Below are 22,425 nucleotides of genomic sequence, written 5' to 3'. Positions count from 1 at the left end.
CTAGAGGGTTTTATAGTTTCAGAAAAAGAAGACTATGTTTACTTGTTGAAAAAGTCCCTTTATGGTTTGAAACAGTCACCAAGACAGTGGTACAAGAGGTTTGATTTCTTTATGACTTCTCATGATTTCAAAAGAAGTAGCTTTGATGTTGTGTTTACTTTAAGAAAAAAATGATGGTTCTTTTGTGTATCTACTCCTTATGTTGATGACATGTTGATAGCAGCGAAAGATAAATGAAAGATAAAAAAAGGCCAAAACCTAACTAAGTGAAGAATTTGATATGAAAGATTTAGGACCAGCAAAGAAGATACTTGGTATGGAGATTCTTAGAGATAGAAAAGAAAGTAAATTGTACCTAAGTCAGAAGGGGTACATTGAGAAAGTTCTTTGCAGGTTCAATATGCAGAGTGCTAAGTCTGTTAGTACTCCTTTAACAGCCCATTTCAGACTTTCATCGGCTTTGTTTCCACAATTAGATGATGAGATTGAGTACATGTCCAATGTTCCATACTCTAGTGAAGTGGGATCTCTCATGTATGCTATGATTTGTTTATGTCCAGCTTTATCATATGCAGTCAATACAGTTAGCAGATACATGGCGAATCCTGGTAAAGAACATTGGAAAGCAGTTCAATGGATTTTAAGATACTTACGAGGTACCAATGATGTTTGCTTACAGTTTCGAAGAACTAGAGATTGAGTCATTGGGTATGTTGGTGCTGATTATGCTGGAGACCTTGATAGAAGAAAATCTCTCACAGGTTATGTCTTTACAATCAGAGGTTGTGCAATCAGTTGGAATGTCCCTTTGCAAACTACAGTCACTTTGTCTACCATTGAAGCTGAGTACATGGCGATTACTGAGGCTTGTAAAGAAGCTATTTGGTTTAAGGGACTTTTTGGTGAACTCAATGAAGACCTTCAAATTAGTATAGTATTTTGTGACAGTCAGAGTGCCATCTTCCTTGCAAAAGATCAAATGTTTCATGAGAGAATAAAACTCATTGATGTTCGGTATCATTTTGTTCGTGATATTATTGCTCGTGGTGATATTGTTGTGAGAAAAATTAGTACTCATGAAAATCTTGCAGATATAATGACTAAGTCACTTCCTATAACCAAGTTTGAGCATTGCTTATACTTGGTGTTCATTGTTGAAGTTAAACCTTTAAGAAGTTCTATGGAAGAGGTGGAGAACTTGTTCGTTGAGAGTTTGCGATGAAGAACTTGTTCATTGAGAATTCGTGTCAAGGTGGAGATTGTTAGAATTAAGTGTCCCAAATCCTTATTTAAATAAAATACAGTGGTAAAGTAAATAAAAGTAAAATCTATATAAAACTACACTTTTTTTATTTTATTTTAGAATAAGGTTTTTTAAACCTTATTAAACTCTATCTATTTGATATTGATTAGAATAAGGTGTTTCAATCTTACTACACTCCTATTAGAATATGGTTTTACAAGCTTATAAATAGACATAGTTTACTCCTCTTGTAATCATTCGAGACATAGTGAATTTTCTCTCCTTTGCCCGTGGTTTTTTCCCGAAAGGGTTTCCACGTAAAAATTTGTGTTATTTATTTTTATTTCTCTTTTCTTTACGATATATTGTCATTACCGACATTCTATTTTTACAAATCATTTATGGCAAACACAAAATTCTTAATTTTGAAATTAAAAAAATAATAAAAAGATTGAAAGCATGAGGAAAGCAATCCCTATTTTTTATACGATTTAATTATGATTTATAACTATTTTTTCTTGTTTTGTTTGGGCGATGAGTTACGCTTCAATTAAATTTTATGGTCTCGAAAATGCATTGGTCACCATTAGATCAAGGGTGGATTAAACTTAACACGAATGGAGTAGTATTGTCCATTAGTAACAATGTTTCGATTGGAGGGATATTTAGAGATGCCAATGTGAAATGATTGTATAGATTTTCAATGATGGTGGGCAAGGAAACAAATTTTGAATTGAAGCAAGAACCATGCTTGAAGGTTTGCGCATAGCACGGGAAAAATATTACAGGCAGCTAGAATTAGAATGCAGAGGCAGATTTAGGGGGGCTAGTAAGGGCCTCGGCCCTGACCCTCCTAAAAATGGAAAATTTACCATTTTGGCCCTTTAAGTTTTTTAAAATTTTAAATTAGTAAAGATAAAATTTTAAAATTGCATGACCCCTAAAAATGATAAAATTTTGATTTAATCCTTTAAAATTGATAAAGATATAGACAACTTAATTTCAGCCCCTCTAAAATTTTTTCCTGGCTTCGCCCTTGCTAGATTGTGATAATGCGCTTCTAGTGGAGTCTCTACTAGAGGGTGGAAGATTGGAAGATTAGAATTCATCATATACCGAGAGCTCAGAATGCAGTTGTTGATCGAATGGCCAAGTGCATGAATAGAGGTCCCTCGATTTTAATGTTGTTTGAGGAACCCCCGACTCTAGTACAAAGGGTTTTACTTTTTGATAGTGATACCTTTACACATGTTTGATTAAGTTTTGATGTAATCGCTTGCTTTTTTTTTTTACAAAAATAAAAATGACTAAAAAATCTTAAAGAAGATATAAAATGACCATTTAACTGGTTTCACACACGCTTTGTATTAGTTGATTATTATTTAATTAATTTATAGAGTAAAAAATTAAAAGTTGCAACAGGCTTAGAGTAATATTTGTAATCTAATCTTTAAGAATTTAATTCTTTTAATTTTTGAATTTGTTAACATCTTTAAAATTCCTATGTTAAATTTATTAGTATGATATTTTGAAATTAAGAAGAAGAAGAAGAAGAAGAAGAAATACTCACCCATGTAACAAAACGACATTCAATGGACCTAAATTTAATGAAAAATTTTAACAGTGTTAATAATTCTTAAAAAATTACGTAAGTACTTTAATTAGATTAAAGTATAATATTATAAAAATTGAGATACCAAATTATATCAAAATATTAAATGTTGAAATATAAGGATGAAGTGTAAATGATTGCTGTGTAAAAGGATTAGAGCCAGAAAAACGAACAACTGGACCTTAGGACCTTCCGTAGTATGGATACCATCCAAAAAAATTGTATAAATAAAGGACTCAGCCAGAGCTTTGACAGCGGTCCAGTCGGGGTCTCATTTGGACAGGCCCATCCTTATATTTAAGCTCAAAATGGGTGAACCCAAATAAACTCTCAGTCTCACAGTCCAGTCCAATAAGCAAACCAGAATTCTTCTTCGTCTTCAGGCTCTCATTTTAGCTTCGTCTCAGAAACCCTAAATCCCTTAATTTCATTCCGGAAAAAGGCGGCTCAAGAATTCATCTTTATAACTTCTAGAGAAAGGTAACTTATTCGCATTTTCTATTGCACTTTTTGGTTACTACTAAATAGCTGAAACTGAGATTAAAAAAAGAAAAACTGGGAAATTTTTGCCATTTTTTTTCCAAAATTGATTTCTTAGAAACCCAAAAGAAAATTCTTCTTCTTATTCCAAACCTAATTCTTTTCTTTTACTGGGATTGAGTTGATATTCTGTTGAATAGATGCTTGGTCGATTTAGTTCTGTAAAGTTTTAGCGTTTATTTAATTTGATAGTTGCGAATTGTTTTAAGAAGCTTAAATCTTGTTTCCATGGTATTCAAAGTTTGGACTTGAATGATGATTTGATACATGAGCAATGCTGGTCCTATTAGAATTTGTAAGTTAGAAGCATTTTCCATCAGTATGAATTTTCTGGTGTGGACTTTTTGAGTCCACTTGCATTCTTTCTCCTTGATATTTGCTCATCGCTTCAAGTTAAGATTTTGGATGAAGATATGATACTTCTTCAATATTGAAGTTATTGTTTACCTTGAGCACTTCGTAGGCCCAGTGTCATGCTATGAATGAGCTGTGATAGGGATTGGATACATTATAAATGGAGATTTACATGTTTTATTGTCTCTTTGGAAAGCAAAGTAGGATGCCGATATTTCTTGAATATTTATGACTGGTTCATGCCTGTGTTTTTTTTTAAAACTTCTTCAGCTTCAGCGAATGTGATAAGAAACTCTTTCCAGGCACTCTTTAGTTCTTATCTACTAAAGGAATAACCAATCTTGAGAACCTTCCTATATTTTTTTTTCTTAATTTCGTCATCTAGTAGCTTTGATTTCATGAATGAGCATCTTTGATTTCATGAATTAGCATACAAACTTTTTTGAGAAACTTCGCTCCTCAAAATGTTGAAGTGACAACTACAATGTCCTCTGTGGATCCTATCTGCCCGTATTTCTAAACCAGGTTGATGTATCAAACACATTTCCACATCAAACTAATGTACAGTGTTTACGAGTTTACCGCCTCTCTTTTTGGAGGGTCCAAGAATCATACCCATGTCTGTTTGAGGTGTCTGCTATGTCTCAAACTTGGGTATGGGCAAGAGTGAATAGTTGGAGTAAAACTGGATCCTATGAAGTGTTTAACCATTGTGGTTGTTATTAGATTCTCTAAGAACTCACTATTAGAGGATACAATTTACTTTTACCATAATTGTAGGGTGAATTAAAAAGGAGTTTATGTATTTCCCCTTCTATTATCAAAAAGAAAAAAAGAGGAGAAGGAACAAATGCTCATTGACTTGTGATTACTGTATATGACTTATGATTGATTGACTCCTTTGTCGGTGTTGTTTAGTTTTTATTATTGATTTTGCTTCACCCATATAATGGAATAAATCAAAAGATGCGTTTCTTCATTTTTTTTTAAGATATTTCTGCAATTATTGATATAAATTTTACAGGGATTAAAATCGTGGCATTAAATCAGATGAGATCATTAAAAAGTGTCATCATTGCCAAGAATGCAGTTGGCGTGGGACAACGAACATTAGCTGCTGGGGCTGGCAAAGCCTAGAAGGGCTCTAAAGGTGCAGCCATTGATGCACCAAAAGGATCAACACTCAGCAAAGAAGTCAAATCCACAACAGTGGTTGGTGCAAATATACTCGAGGATGGAGCAGATCCAAAGATATTCCCGGATTCTGAGTACCCCGATTTGCTGTGGCGTCTGCTGGATAAACGTCCAGCATTGAGTGAGCTAAGGAGGAAAGACATTGAAACACTCCCATACGAAGATCTTAAACGCTTTGTCAAGTTGGACAACCGAGCCCGGATAAAAGAAAACAATTCTGTCAAGGCCAAAAACTGATAGTAGTATAGAAATACTTTCTATTTAGCATTAGTTCTTTGGCAAGAATGATTCATCTGTTCTTCTGGGATTCCCTTTGTTGATTGATTTACATTGGGTAATGATGCAACCGGAATGAAGTAAAGAAGCTCGGAGGATTTTGAGGATTTATTTATCTCCAAATAAAGCTTTGCAACTTTGTTTGGCTTTCCCTTTTAGTGTTCTCTTTTCCCCTTAAAACCTTTAAGATTTATGTTTAGCATAAATAATTTACCATTTCCAAATGCAATAGAAATGTTCATTGCATCATTAGATTGGACCCCCAAGTCATAGACATTGCCATCGTAAGTTATTAAGTGGAAGCCACCTCTTGTTGCCCCACTTCCCCAACTTAGAAAAAAAAAAGAAGTGGTGCGGGGGTTCAGAGTCTATCCTTCTTTAGGAGATTCACTGTGATAGGTATATGCTTTTTTCCCTTTTTCTTCCCATATGTCAAGGACTTTGGTGGTCCATCTGTTCCCTTGAATAGACCATTGGTTCCCCTTTGGTGCAATATTGCTCTAATGAATCACAGTACCTTTTTCTCCTCTCCATGAACTGTAAAATGATTGTAGGCAGATAACTTGGTTAAGTCATTGTTGATAGCTGCATTTTTTCTTGTTTCCATTTTGTGTCTACCCTAGGTTCTTCAACCCACCCTTTTTTTACCCTCTTTTTATCCATCAATGAGTTACTGCTCTATCAATTCAACAAAATCGAGGTGTTTTACCGAGCAGGTTGGTCCAAGTATCTTGGTGAATCTTGTGTAGGCACCCTTTAGATTACCGATATATATATATATATATGTATGTACCTACATATAAAAGATGGAGACTGGAGAGGAAGTGGTTGGTTTTCACTATTCTGATAATGTGAAGATGAGCTTCATAACTCCCATTAAAGGTGCGAAAGAGACCTATAAGAACACAACTTAAGAAAGATAAAAAGGTGGGAAACAAGGGTACTGGAATTGGACATGACATGCATTATTGTTGATAAAGCATCAAACCCACCTTTTATTTTCAGCCTTTTTCAATTGTGCTAGTAGTAGTCATATAAAAGTTAAAGCTGCTTCTCACATGCTCTTCTCTTGCTTTTAGAGCTGTGCGATCTAAGTTAGTGTGTAGTTGGATTTCGGAGGTTATCACTCACCAAACATTCTTGATACCACAGCTCACCATATCTTCATTCTTCTCCTTGCAATCGTACTCTATACCTAGCTATCATGCTTCAATTCTTCATTTTTTAAAAACAAAAACTCGTGCCCACTGCATTTTTAGACGTGTAATTAAAATATACTTATCTTGAGCATATACCCGTATATGATATTTACACGTAAAATAAGTCCAAACTAAATAAAGTGTACTTCTGGACTTTTCTTCTCTACATGCTCCTGAAACCTAGCACATGCCATGTATGACATGAGCATAAGAAGCAATGAACAATATAAACAGCTCAGTTTCAAGCTACAATCATGAGTTTGATCTTCCATCATGTTCCATGATGTTTTTGAGTAGGCAAGTGGTCAAAGTTTTTCTTTTAATTATAACCTTCTCTCAATATATGAAAAAAAATCCATATTCGATAAGTGTCGATCTTCAATAATCATATCTGAATTTGAGTAACCTATCAAATAAATAACAATGAAATGGGAGATGGAGCTGTGAACCAAGTGTTATCCAAGTTTTTGTAGCTCGATCCTTGTTATAGGATTGAGAAGGCCGGTGGCACACTTTAAAAGACTTTGACATGCCTATATTTAACACCAAGGCCGGTGGACCGACGACAACAATTGCCGGTGGACTTTTACCAAATAAAAAGATTTTAGGGTCAGAAAGGTGAGATTGTTGAAGCCTTCCACTCTTCCTAATCTAGAAATTTAGAATTAAGTTCCCCAAGTTATTTAAACTTAACTAGAATTAACAATTTTTGGTTTTGATTAACTAAATTAACTATCAAAGGACCAATTAATCAATAACTAAAGGGACCATTAAACAGTTGAAAATAACATAACACTTCATAAAGCATAATTAACTTGTTCCACAATTAACTCAAACATCTGTCTGTATCCACAGTAAAAAGTAAAATCACCACTTTTCATGCAAAAAAAGGCAGTAAAACCTCACATGGTTTGATCATCATTAACACCACAGTTAAAAAGGAATCTTACCTAATTCTAATATTATTTTATTTTAATTTTTTACTAGTATATTTGGTCTCCACTTTGAATAACCCAAGAATCTGTGGAAAACCAATATGCTCTTTTTTTTCCATGTACTGTTATTTTCTTGGAACAGTTTTGATTCTGGCCTTTTAACTATTTTATTCCAAACAAACCCTTTTTCTTCAAGTGCATGCCTTCTTTCCTGTCTTCAACTTTTGTGAGAGTTATGATTACTAATTTCCCCTTCTTATATCATTAAATCTCACCTCTTTGGCTATCAAAGAACTTGGAAGAAAATTATTTATTTCCTTCACATGTTTTGATGTTCTTCATTCTCTCTTCAGGGTTGGTTGTTCTTCTGGTTTTCTTTTTGTGCTTTTAGTTTTTGATGCAGGTAGTTCAACTGCTTCAATTAATAAAGTCTTAAACCCTTCTCTGTGTGCCTTTCTAGGTAGGCTTTTAATGATTCTCTTTATTTAAGCTTTACTTTCATAGTTGTTATTAGTTGAGCCTTTCTTTTTTTGAATTCAGTAGGGCCTTCCTCTTGTCTGTGCTTACCTATAGAATTTGTTCATCTTTGTAGGTAAAACTTCATTACTCTCTCTTCAAAATGCCTCCTACATATTTGCCTCTTCGTTGGGAAAGCACTGGGGATCAATGGTGGTATGCATCTCCCATAGATTGGGCGGCAGCTAATGGCCACTATGATTTGGTCCGAGAGCTTCTTAGGATAGATGGCAATCACCTCATCAAGCTGACCTCTTTGAGGAGGATCCGCCGCCTTGAAACGGTATGGGATGATGAGGAACAATTTGATGACGTTGCTAAATGTCGTTCCCAAGTTGCTAGGAAACTTTTTCTTGAATGTGAATCAAAGAAATCAAAGAATTCCCTTATCAGAGCTGGCTATGGTGGATGGCTTATATACACGGCTGCCTCAGCAGGAGACTTGGGTTTTGTTCAACAACTGCTTCAAAGAAACCCACTACTGGTTTTTGGAGAAGGGGAGTATGGTGTTACTGATGTACTTTATGCAGCTGCAAGGGGTAAAAATTCTGAGGTTTTCAGGCTTATATATGATTTTGCAGTCTCACCAAGGTTTTTGGCAGCCAAAAGGGACGGATTTGAGGAGCACATTGGGGAAATTCCTTCTGTTTATAAATGGGAAATTACAAACAGAGCTGCTCATGCTGCTGCTAGAGGAGGAAATTTGAAGGTTTTGAAGGATCTTCTTAGTGATTGCACTGATATTTTGGGTTATAGAGATAAGCGTGGCTCAACTATATTGCATGCTGCTGCTGGCAAAGGCCAAGTTGAGGTTAGGCTCAAACTATTCTACCATATGTTAATCTTAAGTTTTTACCTTACTAATTTGTTTACCTTACTAATGAAAACATTGTTTCATTTCTATAGGTTGTCAAATATCTGGTTGCATCTTTTGATATCACGGACTCCATAGATGAACAAGGCAACACAGCTCTGCATATTGCTGCTTACAGGGGTCAATCAGCTGTTGTTGAGGCTTTGATTCTTGCATCCCCTTCATTGATCTCTGTAACAAACAAGGCTGGGGAAACGTTTTTGCATTTGGCGGTGTCTGGTTTCCAAACACCGGCTTTTCGAAGAGTGGACCGACAAGTTAATCTTATGAAACGACTGGTACATGCAAAAAATTTCAGCATGGAAGACATTGTTAATGCTAAAAACAATGATGGGAGGACTGCTCTCCACATGGCCATCATTGGGAATGTTCATACTGATCTAGTTGAACTCCTGATGTCTGCAAAATCAATCAATGTGAACATTCGTGATGCGGATGGAATGACTCCACTCGATCTTCTGAAACAAAGGCCGCATTCAGCTTCATCGGATATACTTATTCGACACTTGATTTCAGCAGGTGGGATGTTTGGTTGTCAGGATTACACTGCAAGAAGAGCAATAGCTTCACACATAAAGATGCAAGGCCACGGGAGCAGCCCTGGAACTTCTTTCAGGATATCCGACACCCAAATATTCTTGTACACCGGCGTTGAGACGACATCGGATGCTAGCGATCTCGGCAGTGGAGGAAAGAGTCGTTCATCGTCAACTGATTTCGATTCAGCTGATGAAAATAGGAAGTCATCATTAGATAAAAAGCCTGCAGGTTCTTCTATGAACAATGCAGCACAGAGATTGAAAAGTGTTCTCCATTGGCCTCGAATGAAGGATCAAAAGCCGAAAAGAATGAATGAAAGTTACTCAGAAGAAACTCCAATCCCTCTCAGGCAGAGGTTTTCAAAGCCTTCGTCACTCCCAAACAACAAGAGAACACTTTCAGTGAGGAGTGGTCAATCCAGTCCAATTGCAAAGAAGAAACTTGCTTCAGGGATAATCCATGGCGTTATGCAAGCCATGCCACAGATAACCATTCCTCGAAGGTCTCGTTCGAGTTCGTTCTCCAAGTCATCTGTATCTTCTCCGAGCTCAATGGATAAACAAAAAGGGATATTCATTGAAGGTGATATAACTGGACCATCTTGTTCCAATCCAAGCCTTGATGATGAAAAACCAGATACAATGAAGCAAAGGCCCATGAAAAAGGGATTAAGGAGTCAGTATTTCTGCTTTGGAGGTTCAGGGCTGGCTGTTAAAAACCCAGTGAGCAGGCAAAGGCAAAGCCAGACAAGTGCTGCCAATCCTGCCATGGTCTCAATGGCTTGATTGGTTTGGGTCCTGAAATGTTGTGATGACCAACCACCTGAATCTATGTAAAAGGCAACTTACTGACAAAGATGAAAGATTTAGCAGGATGTGTAACCTGCTGCCTAGGTTCTGTACTTGTTAGATTAAAACACAAAAATGTATGCTTGAATTCTGAAACATACTTTTCATGTCTCAGTGTAAGGGAAGTGAAGTAGCCCAAAAACTAATTTAATGTTCTAATAAGCAATTTGCTTCTTTGTGTATGTACAATGCCCAATATCATGCTCAGAATCTGTTTGTTGTATGCATATGTAGATACTTGAATTCATACTTTGAAACTGAAAAAACGTTGGGATTAAAGCAGATAATAAGCTCACAAATTGGATGCAGTATCTATCGCTACGATGGACTCTGAACTTGTAGACAAAGAAAAACAATCTTAAATTGCAGGTGTAAGCATATAATCTTAGCAAACAAGGGTTTAAAATTGTCATCATTCGACTACCAAATAGCAATCTTTATGGATATACAAATCACTCTTGCCTCAATAAAGTTGTTTGGATTTTTCGGGTCATATTTAATAATGTGTTAAATTATTATATATTTGAAGTAACTAAACATCTTTTAAAACTAATTCTCAACTTTCGTAGAAGCTCATACAAATTAGCAATTTGAAGCTCAATTTGACATTCGTTGGTCATCTAAGACTAAAATGTTCAAAAGATCATTTATATTTTATACTACATATTTAAATAAGATCTCATAATGAATATACCAATTTGTGCAATAAATGTTTATGGAGTTGTTTTGATTTTTTAAGTTTAAAATAATGTAACAACATCTCATAAAATTAATTTTCCACTCCAACAATTAATTTATACTAAACATTAAAAGAAATAATCTCCTAATGGGTGGTCCATATGACATTTTTCCACTTCTTTTCCTCAATAAGTGACATGCTATTTATTTATTAATTGGGAAAAGTATTCAAACTTCTTCCAAGTTTAATACAAAATTTATTTATTTTATATGGTTTCACAAATATCCATTTATTCTTAAGATTTAATTAATTCCGTCAAATTTATTTATTAAATGAATTTTAAATAAAAAGAATAATTTTACTTTTATTAATTAATTATTATTTTATTTATTTTTGTTACATTTAATAATTTTCAATTTTTCGATTGAGTCTTAGCTCGATTGACATTGCCATTGTTGCCATTGCAGGAGGACAATTGTTCGAGTGCGTTAAAGCATATTATCCTCCTATTTAAGGGTTGGGGATGGACTATGAGTAGTTCTAGACATTCTATCAAAAAGAGCAGATATCATAAGAACTTAAAATGAGATTAATGTTAAAAAAAATTAAATTAAAAATAAAAAAATATAATTAGTAATAAAAACATTTTGATTATTATTAAATTAAATTATAAATTGCATTATATTGTAATATAATCATTTGTTAAACAAAATGTAATACCCAAAATTGTAATTACAGAGAATACATATGAATAACGATAATTGGAATTAATTATTATAAAATACAATCAAATTGATAAATAGAATATATCTATATTTATACGAGAATATGGTTAAAAAAAAAAAAAAGAGTTACTGAAGCTAAGCTTGAGCAAACATTTGGCATAGCAAAGGGTTTAAGAAACATTGAATTCTAATGTGCAAAAGGGGAGGAAAGGAATTGATGAAACATTTTCAAATATTTATAGTGCTTTAATAATTATAAATGAAAGGATGTTAATAATCAAAAGTTATATCTTTTGGTTTATAACTTTTGATTATTGATCAAGAGTTATATCACTTGAAAGTAATATTACTTGAATAGTTATGTCTCTTTTAAAGATATGATTATTAGAAACTACATCTATTGAAGCTTATGTCTCTATGAAGAAATATTAGAATTTCTATAAATAGGAATTTGATTTCATTTGGAAAGCATATCAAAAAGTTCTTTCTATCATTCCTCCATCTTCTACAATTACTAGACTGTTCTATAAATAATTATTGTAGAAATTCTTTATAGAAATTGATTTTTTTGTTATACTCTATTCAATACTTAGTGAACTATTCTCGTTAGTGTAAAATGCAAATAGTAATCTGGCTTCATTATGTTCTCAAGGTTCATTTGCTTGAAACTCATTTGCATATTGAGTATAGGTGGGGGAACATTAAAAATATAACTTGATACACGCCTTGGAGCCTTACCCTATTGTTTCGTTTTTCTGTTCGAGTTGTTGTTCGTGTTTTGTTCGTATGTTCGAGAGTTTTCTCACCAAAGTTCCGAATTAACAATATAGAGGCATAAATTGTACCGTTTAATTTAAACAAAAATAGGAATACTCACAACTGTTTTGATTTTTCTTTTTTTGCAAGGAAGCGAGGGTGAGTTAGAATCAGAATTGCATGCTTATTGATGGATCGCAATCAGGAATTAGTGTTCTCTTTCAGTAGGAGCGGCATTGTTTGTGGTTCGTGAAGCACTACTTCATGCAGAAAGGAGAGGCCTTACTGTGGGAATTTTCAAGGAGAACATTAAAATCTTGGGACAAGTACTAGAAGGCAAGACAAGTACATTATCAATTGGAAAATCAAGACATTGGTAGAGGATATCAGGAGACTTGGCAATGTAAGCATAATCGACGATAGAATGGGACCAATGAAATATGCATACATAGAAGTGTCAAGATGGGCGTCAACGGCCTCTAATGTTAAATATATGTTTTTATTTTCTTCTTAAAGACAGCTTGATTGGGTAGCAACAAAAAAGAATGCACACATGGTTACAAAGGAGGAGAAGATGTTAAAATTTTTAGGGCCTAGATATTTTGAAAAAAAATTATTTTCTGCAAATATATGTTAAATATTTAAATTTAATATTAATTTTGAGTTGAGTTTTTTTTTAGTTTTATATTTTAATCAATTTCTCTTCATTACAACTTTTTAAATAATACTAGTTAATTAATTTTATATAAAAATAATTTAAAGAATTTATCTAAATGTTAATATATAACTAAGTTAAATGCTGGAGAGCGGCAATAAAGAAGCAACGGAACTCGTCATGGCGAATGGTGTTGTGGATACTGGCTGTAGCTTGGTTCGTCGCATTCGGGCTATGTTAAAGCTTTAATGGGAGATGTATATTAGACACATTACTAGGGAGAGCACCAAAGCAGCTGACTTTGTTGCTAAGGCATTTCGCAAGAGGGGTGTCGCCCTTCGGTGCTAGTTGATCCGGAGCCAAGGGGCTGGCCGCTGCTTGCTCGTGATGTAGTAGCAGAGGGTATCAAGCGTGAGAACGTACCTTGAGTTCAGGGGCGAAGCCAGAACAAATATTTAGGGGGCCGAATGAAATTTTAATTTTTTATAATCTATATATTTATAATTTTTAAAGGATTAAATAAAATTTTTATAATTTTAAAGGGGTCAAAGTAGAATTTTACTTTTACTAATTTAAAATTTTAAGAAAAATTTAAGGGCCTAAACATAAATTTTCCAATTTAGGGGGGGCTAGGGCCACTGCCAGCCCCCCTATATTCGCCACTGCTTGAGTTGATGTGTTCTGTTAAATTATTATATATATACACACGCATACATATAAATTAAAAAAAATTAACACAAAAAAATTAATTTCAATTGAAGTCAAATTTTATTATTATATTTTAACAGTTCAAATTTGTTACGAATATTTTATTATTAGGTGAATGTCTATTAAGATTACAATACATTTGATGTATTTTAAAATTTTAATATTGATTAGAAGTTGAGATTTATTTAAGAAATTTTTGTTCTAGAACAATCTCTTGAAATCAATAAAGAATTATATAGAAAACACTTCTATTCCAACAAAAATAACAAAAAATGAGAATATTACTTTAAAAATTATAATAATAAAAAAGAAAGTATTCTTCAAAAATATTATGAATTTATAAATACCAATAAAAGTCATATAAAATTCTCTGAATGGTTTGAAAAATATTATTTAGAATCTATTAATGTAATAAACATAATACTAAATGACAAACCAATAGAGGAGAAGTTGAATCTCAACATCCCCTTTAATGGAGGTTCAACTTCTTTATAAAAATATTGGAATAAAAGCAAGTCCTTTAAAAATGAGAGCTCTTGATGCAGGAAAACAAATCTCATCAAAAAAATATTAAAATGATAATAGGACAAAACAATTATACAAGTACAAGTCTTCATACAATAGGGAAACAATTGAATTATATTAAAAATTTGGTAGAAAACCACTCAATAAAGAAAGAATTAGTAAAAGAAATAATTGAAAAAATTCTAAAGAACCAATATTACACTTTATGAAATCCCAAAACATTTCCAAAAAACCTAAAATGATTTCTTAACAGAAATTCAAAATATTTGAAAAGTTACAAATTTGAATTAGTTGCTCCAAATACCCCAATGCAAACCTAACACTTAGTAAATACATTACACCAATCCTCCCAATCTGCCTTGAATAGTCAGATGAACAACAAATTAACAAAATGACTTGGAAAGAACAAAAAAGATTATATTATATAAAAATCACCGCACTTGATCTTAATATTGAAAAAAACCCTGTTTTTCAAAATAAATACAATGCTAACACAATTTATGAGTGGAATATAAACAGAATTCTGAATATATATTCTCAGTTTATTACAAAAAATGACAATGGTTTCAAATGTTTATAAAACTCAAAACCAAAACGGATTAATTAGTGATCAAACAATAGCCAATCTTTTAGTTGTTGGATTTACTGGCCAATTAAAAGGATGGTGAGACCATGCACTCACTAAAACATAACAAGAAGAAATCCTAGAAACAATAAAAACAAATGATCAAGGAAGAATTATTTTAGATGAACAATAAAGAGAAATTTAAGATGCCGTTGCAACTTTAATTTTCTCAATCTTTAAATATTTATAGGAGACTCATCTCATCTTAAAGATATGAATGCAAAATTATTATCAAATTTAAAATGTAAAAAATTAAAAGACTTTAAATGGTATAAAGATGTCTTGTAACAGCTTGCCCGGCGGATATTATGTCAAGTTACTGTTTGACGTGTAAATTGGTTTAGTCAAGTGTAGAAATGAGTAAGTTAGAGAATTATTTGTTTACGACTGTATGGCGTATTTTGTGAGATTCTCCATGTGACGAACTCCAGGGTTTGACGGGCTCTTTTGTTAAGTTATCCGCCAGGGCGAACTCATTAGTTCGCATCTCGGTAAGTTTGTTTTCATAGTTAGTATATGTTACAATGACGTGGTAAGTGATGTTTGAGTTTAGTTGAGACCTATTTAGAACTAAACTAGGATACTGTAGATGATTTGATACTTAATTAACTCTTCTTGAAATTTTAGAGCAATTGTAGCATCCTCTAAATTCCACTAAGTTTTGTTGTGGTCGTTTCTTCTATATAAGGATATCAGACTAGCATATTTGCATGTTTTGCTTTTGCTTCTTTTTGTATTTTTGCTGAATTTTTAGAAATTTTAAGTTAGAATCAGTAGCGAGGAGTTCCAGTATTTAGCTGACACCATCGTTAACACCAGATTACTGGTAATTTCTAGTAAACCCTTAGGTCACTATCGAAGAAATTTACATGTTTACAGTAATGCATGCATAGGTTTTAGAATTTGTTCTTGAGGAAGGAAACTTCTTGATTCAAGGTTGCATGCTATCGACTGATGCATGCATGTCAAATTTCAATAGTTTGACGATCTGATAGATGTATTTGTCTTCATTTTAGCTTAAGAAGCTAACAAAGGTCCCAGCAACAAGGGCAAAGGACCAGCTGAGTAGATTATTGTATTAGACTTTCTGGTGAGTTCTTTCTTGCTCAATGTGTTCTTTCTTGATTCTATTATTGTATGAACTGTATAAGGTAAGTGTTCTTTCTCAACAACGTAAGTCTGGTGATTGGTCTTGTGGTGTGAAACCAGTATTATCAGCGTGGATATTTTCTGTTTATGTTTTGATGTAAAACATATTCCTTACTGTACGAGGCAGTACCACCAATATGTGATATGTGATATGTGATGATAAAGAAGGGGAATATGCATGTGATGCTTTTGGTAGGGCAGCTATATTGCAAATCGGACTGGTAGATCATGAGAAAATATATAAAACTGAACAAAAATAATATAAGAAGTTAAGGGGGTGTGTGCATATGAATACGACTGATCAATATGATTCTAACTATGAGTTCTGGATATGAGGCTGACATAAGGATAGGTTGTGTACAAGTTATAGTTAAGGTGGCAGATTGTAGGTGTCCATGTGCCATGTTAAGTTGGCGTATTGAGTTTCTCTGTATTCTATCTACGCCATTGGGTGTATTATGATTATTAGGTTTGAACCTCTCTGAAATGTTAAGTATTTTTATGGTATTAAAGCTTGTTCATCAGTAGTATCAGTGTACATTAGAAGTTCATTTGAACTTACTCTAGTATCCTTTCCTTTTTAGGTTTGCTGATAGAAGGAAGAGATTTTGTTGAAGGGGCTACGCTAGAGAATTGTTGATTGTGAGCCATTTATTTAATTTTGTATCATGCATGACCTTTTGAGGGTAACGTGTAGATCTACTTTGTAACCAACATGTATAACGATTTAGCATAAGAACCTTTACAAACTTTTTATGTATGTGTTTAATCTACCATATCTTGTTCTATGAGATTGTCTTATTGGCATATATTGTGATATGTATTTATATTACATGTGATCATTATGCAATTTATCTATAAAGACGTTTTAGAGTATTGTGGTATATGCTTGAATGTTATGTGATTTTACGAGTATTGTGACATATGCTTAAACGTTAAGAGATTATATGAGTATGGTGATTTATGCTTGTATGTTAGGTGACTATATGTGAAATATGATATATGCTTAAAAGCGAATATGTTTACCATGTAAAAGAGCTAGAAAATAATGCATGAGTAAGTATATTATGACACTAAAGTTGGAAGTGTTAAAGTTATGCTATATGGTTTTTCATTAATGCTTGGTGAACTGTTTGCATGGTAGTTGTATAGGCATTCACTGAGCTTCTTAAGCTCACCCACTCCCTTATTTAACCATTGCAGATTAGTTGTGTGTCGGTGTGAGCGATGTGCTTTCGAGGGTGGTTTTGGGGCTTGTTGGTTAAACCCTTGAGTTTGGTTGGGTCTATGCTGCATTTGATTGTGTTCGATTCATTTCCTTGATTGCTTTAGGAAAAGTTTGGATGGTTCTGCCACGATGGATTGTAGAAGTTAGACTGTAGTCCTTGTCCATTTCTATTTTGGTGCTAGTTCCTCACGTAGTACATTGATTCAGGATTTGAAGGGCAATTCTTAAAAAAATGACCATCCCCACAGTATACACATGAAACTACCTCATACTAATTTGGTGATTGAGTTGCAAAATCATTTAAACCATTAATGGTAAATTGTTTTAACATAGAGGAAATAAAAGATACTTGACCAGAAAGTGAAGTTAGTGCGTCCACTTTATGCACTTCGGCTACACATCTTTCTGAACTGCTCAATTTGTCGGCTATTGGTAGTTATTACTTGCAATCCTTTCAATAATTTCATAAGCCTTCTTATAAGACTTAGACAAAATTGCACCATTCACAGAAGCGTTCACCATTAATCTTGTATGTGTGTTGAGACCATTATAAAATGTCTCCAATTAGATATAGTAAGGAATCCCATGATAAGGACACTTACGAAGTAATTCCTTAAATCTTTCCCAAGCCTCGTACAAAGACTCGTCATCCAATTGCTAGAAAGTTGTTATCTCATTATGCAATTTTACTTTCTTACTTGGTGGAAAATATTTAACCATAAACCTTTCTGCTAATCCTTGCCAAGTAGATATTGAACTTGGTGGCAATAAATTCAGCCATGCTCATGCTCGTTCTCACAATGAGTACGAAAACAGTTTCAACCTCAATACGTCTTCAGTCACACCAACTAACTTAAATGAATTACTAACCTCCATGAATAATCGAAGGTGTAAATGTAGATCTTCTGTAGGCACACCACCGAATTGGCCCACCGTTTGGAGCATTGGAAACACCACTGGTTTCAATTTGAATTACGGTGCCTTGATATCTGGCCTCCTAATTCTCAAATTTAACACATTGAAAAGTGACACAGCTTATTGTTTGATGGCGCAATCCCTATCGTCAGTAATAAGAATTGGGTTATACACTTGATTGACTCCATTACCTTCTCCATCATTTTAATTTCGAAGGTCCATCTCGACTTGTCCTTGAGCAGATCTCTCACATCTTCTTTGTCTAAAAGTCCGCTCTATTTTAGGGTCCACAAGTAATAAATCAATGATTCGACCTATGTTCATAAAACACCTGAGAATAAATCAAAATAAGATAAAGAATAAATTAGTAGTGTTAGAGATTAAATAAAATAAATAAATAAAAACCAAATTGTAAAAATAATTTCACAAATAATGATTAAGGCAATAGTCCCCAGCAACGGTGCTAAAAACTTGTAACGAATTGTAACGTGTGTACACAAGTGTACTTAATCGTTCAAGTAATAAGTAAGTAAAAATGAGTTATCATCTCTACAGGGACTATATAAGCTTAAACAATTAATTGCAAAATTATAATTAATAATTTGATGTAAAAACTCAATAAATTTGGATAGTGATGATTAGATTAATTAAATGCAAGAGTGATCCCTTAATGCACTTTTTAGTCTAAATGCAATTTACCTAAGTGTATGAATGAAGGCTTTAGCAAAAAAAAAAAAAAACAATCAACATTAAATGGGTTAAGATAATTATATTAATTAACTCAATTTACTTTCCTCATGCTAACATGTTTTACTTCCAAGGCAACTCGATCTCTTATGGGTTTGAAATCTTTTACTTAGTTAAATATGCATGCTATTGATCATATTAAACTAAAGATTTCTTAGCATTTATGCAATGTCACAGGGACATTTACATTTGCAATGGTTTAATTACATAAATCTAAAAACCATGCAAGATAATAAATCTAACTAAAGATATTATAAACCTTAACTTAGTCGGTTTTAATGACCTAAATTAAGCATTGCACTTTTCAATTATGTGTCTACTAGACGTCGTCTGGTTAGGATCGCTTAGCTAATCTGAGTGCACCCAATCATGTATGAATGAAATGTATCATGATATTAATTGAAAACATAATCGACTGAAGCACAAAACATGTTAACATGAATTAAATAAATCTCATTAACTTAATATAATTATCCTAAGTAGACTCAGTTCAGCAGCCTTTCGAATCTATTCTGATTGAAGCGCTCATTCGTTCAGATTGAAACTTCTTTTGTTAAGGGTTTAGAAGGTAACTTGTTAGAGAGTGCTTTTGACCAAGCTTTTGAAGCTAAAGATGGAAGAAGGGATGGACCAATATTCAAGGGAAAAAGAGTAAAAAGAATTGAGAAAAAAACTAGAGTGAATGAGAGAAGAATGTTGAGTGATAAGGGATGATTGAAACTTAAGGAACGACAAAGTATTTATAAGTGAAGGTAAGGGTTTGAATTTACTAAAAATAAGTTTAAATTTCCTTCTTTCCCTCTGTCATGTTATCGGTCTTGCTTCAAGGAAAATGGATGACCAAGGCTTCTCAATTTGACTTTAAACTTCAAGCTAAAAATAGCTATATAGTGGACAGTTTCAACAGGGAAGTTGTTGGGCCGAATCCTGATTATTTTCCAACTGCAAGGACCTTCAATTAAATATCCCAAAACACATTTTGAGCAGCCAACATCAAGTGCCAAAATTAGGCTTTTAATTCCCCTTGTTGGACTTTTTTTCAGTCCAATAACTTAGCAGACATGTCCATCTTTTATCACCTTTCTTTACTGGGCAAGTAGTCAACCCCATGCCCAAAAATACATGGTCTTACTGCCCACATGGATAATTTGTGCATGATCATCTTTTATTTATTTAAATCTTGTCTCCAATGGACCTCCTCCATAGTGAAAAATACATACATTAATAAATTAACATGAATTAATATAAAATATGCATAAAAATCATGTAATTAAACATAATTTAACCTACTTTCTAAATTCATGTATAAAATTACTAATTAAGTAAAATTAACTCATTTTAATAATAATTATTCGAGATAAACACAATAATTAAGTAAAAAGGTGGTAAAAATATATAAAAAAATCCTATACAATTTCGAATTTACAATAATTTATCTTCATATTCCTGAAAGAGTGTCTGGGCAGCAAGGGGCTTTCGAAAAACGGGTTATGCTGGAGAGTGGGCTTAGGCGAGACTATTTCAATAAGAAACGATGCTTAGCTGCCAAGGTCTGCGAGTTACAAGATTAATATACAAATTAAAATAGATGGGTTATATTTAGTTTCTCGATACACATACTAGAGAATAGAGAGAAAGCCTTATCAATAGTACCTTCCTTGAGGAGATCGCATTGAGAATCTTACAGATTCCCTTAGCTAAGGAAGGGTATAATAACATGTGAGCTTGGCGAAGGGAATCATCTGGGGAATTCTCTATCAGGAGCTCCTACAAACTATTACATAAAGGTACTTTTTCCTCAAACTTAAATTACACACAAAATGACCCTATAGAATATTAAAAAAAAACTATGGAAGTTACAAATTCCCTCAAAAATCAAAATCAACCTATGGAAAACTTCATGGAATTTCCTTCCTACTTTAACAAATCTACAATATAGAAGGATAAGAGAGGATGCACTTTATCCCAGATGAGGTGGAGCAACGGAAAACATTGTCCATATTTTCAGGGAATGCCCTACATCATTAGAGGTTTGGGAAAATTTAAATCTCAATTGGATACTACCAAACTCAAAGTTGAATGGTGGGGAATGGATTACCTGGATATTTAGAAATAGCACTAGTATACAATGTCGATTATTCTACTGTGCAATATGAGGGATCTGGACAAAAAGAAATCAGTTTATACAGTACTGGGAAAGAAATTGCGGAATGGATAGTCAGGTATATTAGCGAAATAGACGGGTTGGAGGAAAAGATGCAAACTAGATCTGGTAGAATTGAGGAATAGAGCCCCTCACTGGGCTCGAATGTTAAAATTAATTTTAATGTTGCTTTCAACCAAGGTCAAGCCAGATTGGGTTCTGGGGTTGTGGCAAAGAATACACTGGGTGAGATCTTAGCCTCAGAAATCCAGTCGGTTATTTCAGAAATAAATATTATAATTTATAAAAAATTAAATATTAATTATTTGATTAAAATTTTTTACCCCAACATATGGGTGAACAATTTTAATCTTGTAAAAAAGTGTTTATAAATTGAGTCTGGTGAAATCAAAATATAATTTAAAAAGAAAATTTTAGGCCCTATCTAATCTAATCTATTGAAAAAGCCTATTTTATTGTTTAAATTTTTTTTAAAAAAAAGTAATTTTAAAATCATTTAATTTAAATATAAATTCGAGTGGAAACATTTTTTTTAATCTAAATTTAATCTAATGTGAGTGAAGCCAATTAAACCAAAGAAATCACCCAAGTAAATGAAAGAGTTGGCACTATCTTCCAACAACCACGAGTATTTAATTTTCCATAAATTCAAAGGAAAATATGAATGTTATTTGTTTCATTCATATATTTACAGCTGTGGAAGTGGGATGTCATTATCTGATTTGCACTTACAAAAATACATAATCAATATTAGACTTTTCTCACGTCTCTTCTGTCTTCTATTTACTACCAACGCATTACATCATAATCTCCTTATAATTAACTTTGTTGAAAACCCAAGAAAATTAGCTACCCTTTAATGTTGTGGAACAATCTTTGGGTGTTGCAATTTCTAGTTCACATAGGCCACCATGCCTTTAAATTTCTTTTTTTTTTTATATTCTATTTTATAAAAAAAAATGTTTTAATAACCTAAATCGCTATATTTGTTGGATAAAGATAAAAATATTAGATTTATTCAAAACATTATTTGTATGATGCATATAATTATATTATTAAATTTGATGATTTAATTATTAAAATATAAACAATAAAAAATATTATGAAAGTGTGTTAATTATATTTAGTTTCAAATACAAATTTCTCCTTTAAGGGGCAAAGTCAGAAATTTGGAGAGATCGAAATTAAATTGTATAAAAATATAATCACACTATTTTAATAGTCTATATCTTTATAATTTTTAAGAGATTATTAATTTAAAATTTTATAAATTATAAAGAAAATTTAAATAAAAAAATTCGGGTGTGAGCACCACTAGAATCTAAACACAAAACTTCAAGGTTTGCGGTTTTTATTCCCTCCAATTTTGACATGAAACTGCATGTAAGAAGTGATTTGCTCATATCAAACTCGTTTTA

General features: G+C 33.0%; 1 protein-coding gene, 1 long non-coding RNA gene, 1 other non-coding gene and 1 pseudogene across 3 annotated transcripts; 3 read left to right on the top strand and 1 right to left on the bottom strand.

The window, feature by feature from the left end:
- Positions 1 to 662: 662 nt before the first annotated feature.
- On the top strand, positions 663 to 5,370 carry LOC107957017 (uncharacterized; annotated as a pseudogene).
- A 2,017-nt stretch (positions 5,371 to 7,387) lies between these two features.
- LOC107957015 (serine/threonine-protein phosphatase 6 regulatory ankyrin repeat subunit B) lies at positions 7,388 to 10,313 on the top strand. Its single transcript, XM_016892441.2, has 3 exons — positions 7,388 to 7,813; positions 7,946 to 8,680; positions 8,776 to 10,313. The coding sequence occupies exons 2-3, from the start codon at positions 7,973 to 7,975 to the stop codon at positions 10,066 to 10,068; spliced, it is 2,001 nt and encodes a 666-aa protein (XP_016747930.2). The 5' UTR covers positions 7,388 to 7,813; positions 7,946 to 7,972; the 3' UTR covers positions 10,069 to 10,313.
- A 7,448-nt stretch (positions 10,314 to 17,761) lies between these two features.
- Positions 17,762 to 17,867, top strand: LOC121230133 (small nucleolar RNA R71). Its single transcript, XR_005928085.1, has one exon. It is a non-coding gene; the product is annotated as a small nucleolar RNA R71 (small nucleolar RNA).
- A 2,346-nt stretch (positions 17,868 to 20,213) lies between these two features.
- Positions 20,214 to 21,244, bottom strand: LOC107961129 (uncharacterized). Its single transcript, XR_001701184.2, has 3 exons — positions 20,942 to 21,244; positions 20,497 to 20,859; positions 20,214 to 20,395 (listed from the first exon to the last, which is right to left on the bottom strand). It is a non-coding gene; the product is annotated as an uncharacterized lncRNA (long non-coding RNA).
- Positions 21,245 to 22,425: the final 1,181 nt, after the last annotated feature.

This window comes from Gossypium hirsutum, chromosome A05, assembly GCF_007990345.1.
Source record: "Gossypium hirsutum isolate 1008001.06 chromosome A05, Gossypium_hirsutum_v2.1, whole genome shotgun sequence".
Taxonomy (NCBI): domain Eukaryota; kingdom Viridiplantae; phylum Streptophyta; class Magnoliopsida; order Malvales; family Malvaceae; genus Gossypium; species Gossypium hirsutum.
This window is presented reverse-complemented; position numbering and strand designations above follow the sequence as displayed.